This window comes from Brassica napus, chromosome C9, assembly GCF_020379485.1.
Source record: "Brassica napus cultivar Da-Ae chromosome C9, Da-Ae, whole genome shotgun sequence".
NCBI classification, from domain to species: Eukaryota; Viridiplantae; Streptophyta; class Magnoliopsida; order Brassicales; family Brassicaceae; genus Brassica; species Brassica napus.
Genome location: NC_063452.1, coordinates 38636089 through 38638290, shown reverse-complemented (window position 1 = coordinate 38638290; position 2202 = coordinate 38636089). Strand labels below are relative to the sequence as shown.

General features: G+C 38.6%; 1 protein-coding gene across 1 annotated transcript; it reads left to right on the top strand.

Annotated features, from left to right (window-relative positions):
* Positions 1-730: 730 nt before the first annotated feature.
* On the top strand, positions 731-1982 carry LOC125592650. The gene is made up of 2 exons (XM_048767975.1): positions 731-943; positions 1383-1982. The coding sequence occupies exons 1-2, from the start codon at positions 731-733 to the stop codon at positions 1980-1982; spliced, it is 813 nt and encodes a 270-aa protein (XP_048623932.1).
* The last annotated feature ends 220 nt before the right edge of the window (positions 1983-2202 follow it).

Below are 2202 nucleotides of genomic sequence, written 5' to 3'. Positions count from 1 at the left end.
GCAACCTCTCTATCAGGCTCTCTCTCTCTCATGTAAGAGTTTCTAGGATCTCTGTAATCTATATCCTATAAGTTATGTTGTGGGTTTTGTTTGCATCTGTAGATTGTTCATAAATTGTTCTTATTTGGTTGCATCTCTCTCTCAGGCGTGCTCTCTCTCCAGCTCTCTCTCTCTCTCTCTCTCTCTCTCTCTCTCTCTCAGGCGCTCTCTCTCTCTCTCTCCCTGGCGCTCTCTCTCTCTCTGGCAACCTCTCTATCAGGCTCTCTCTCTCTCAGGTAAGAGTTTCTAGGATCTCTGTAATCTATATCCTATAAGTTATGTTGTGGGTTTTGTTTGCATCTGTAGATTGTTCCTAAATTGTTCTTCTTTGGTTGCATTTGTCATGCTGTTAGCTGTGTTCATGTAATATTTTTGCAATGTGTATTCTGGTAAATGGGTTTATGTTTACAGACTGAGTAGTCTTTGTGTTTGTTCTCAATTGCTTACTCTTATGTTTACAGTTTACTTTGAAGATAGTTGCAGAAACCTTTGAAGAGAAACAATGACATCCATCCCTGGAACTGATGTGAGTATCTTCCCCTCTAATCTCTTATTTCATCTCAGTTTTGTCAAATGCTTTTCTTATTTTCTTGAATCTTTAAATAAGAATATTACATGGAGTGACGAACAAACACGCTTCTTTCTTCAACTAAGACTTGATGAGAATCTGAAAGGAAACATAAGAAAACAGATGGTTAATGAGGCTGGGAGACAGGCAATAGTGGATAAGTTCTATGAGGCATTTGGTATAAAAATTCCATGGAGAAAATTTGGGATAAAGTACAATACTTGCAAGAAGCAGTATGAGTCTTTTAAGAAGTTGACTCGGAACAGAACGGGGCTTGATTTTGATTCAACCGGATTCATCAACATGAGTGAGGACTGGTGGAATGAACGATGCAAGGTACAAGTTCTATGAACCTCTTAATTTTACTGGTTCAGTTTTGATTGTATTGTTGGATTGCTGTTAACAGAAGTGCACGCCAGCCCTATTGTTGGATTCTATGATCCTTTTATTCTAAGTTCTGATTTTTCTATTGTAACTTGCCTGGTAAAACTAGATATCAAATGTTAGAACTCTTTAGATTTATAGGAGAGATCGATTTTCTATTCTAGAGCAAGACTGGAACACAGGGAATATTGTGTCTTTGTTACTGTCCTTAGTTGAAACTAGCTCATAGTTCTGTCTCTGTTACTGTCCTTGGTTGAAACAAACTCATAGTTCTGTCTCTGTTACTGTCTCTGTTTCCTGGCCATTTTAAAATTCAAATAACTTGTATTGTTGTATCTTGTATCTCTATGAAAATACAGTGTTCTCACTTTGAATTTTGTTCTTGTTTCAGGAGTGGCCATGTGCTAGAAAATTTAAAGACAAGCCGGTAGCAAATATGGATTTGATGGAGAAGGTATTTGGGACAGTTTATATTAGTGGAGGTGAAGGTTGGTCTGCTCAGCAAGGTGAAGATGTTTTAGACACAAAGCACTCAGATCATGATGATGAGATTGATGGTGAAGATGATGCTGAGTCAAGGCGTGATATTCCTACTGAAGAAGCTGTTGGAGCTGAATCAAGAAATTTTGGATCAAAGAATGTTGGCCCCTCTTCTTCTAGGTCAAAGGTTAATAAGAAAAGATCAAGGGCTGTACAAGCAGGACAAGCTGTGGCTGATGTGATTAGGGAGAGTGTTCAGTCTAGAGACAAGATTCTTTCCCACAAGAATCATCTGATAGAGAACCATCCTGAGTTTAGTTGCAGTCAACTGCGAGCTATGGAGGTTCTTCACACTCTGCCTGCTATAAGGATGTGGTCTCCTCTATACAAGGCCTCCATTAACCACCTCAAACAAGATGCTGCAAATCGTCAGACCTTCTTGTTCTATGGAGATGATGAGAACAGGGTTCTCTACTTGGAATATGCAACTGGAGAAAGCAGAGATGCATGAGAAAGAGCTGTTTATGTTTATGTCTTTGTTTTAGTATAGTATGAACTCTAGAATGAATCTTGTTGTAATGACTATGTTTATGACACGTTTAGGTTCTTAGTTGAAGATGACAACATGGATTTGATACTAGATGAGGAGAAACACATGTTTGCTCTTTTAGAAGAAACGTATGGAGTGGCAGAAACAAATACTAACAAACAGTTAGTGAGGACAAACCGAG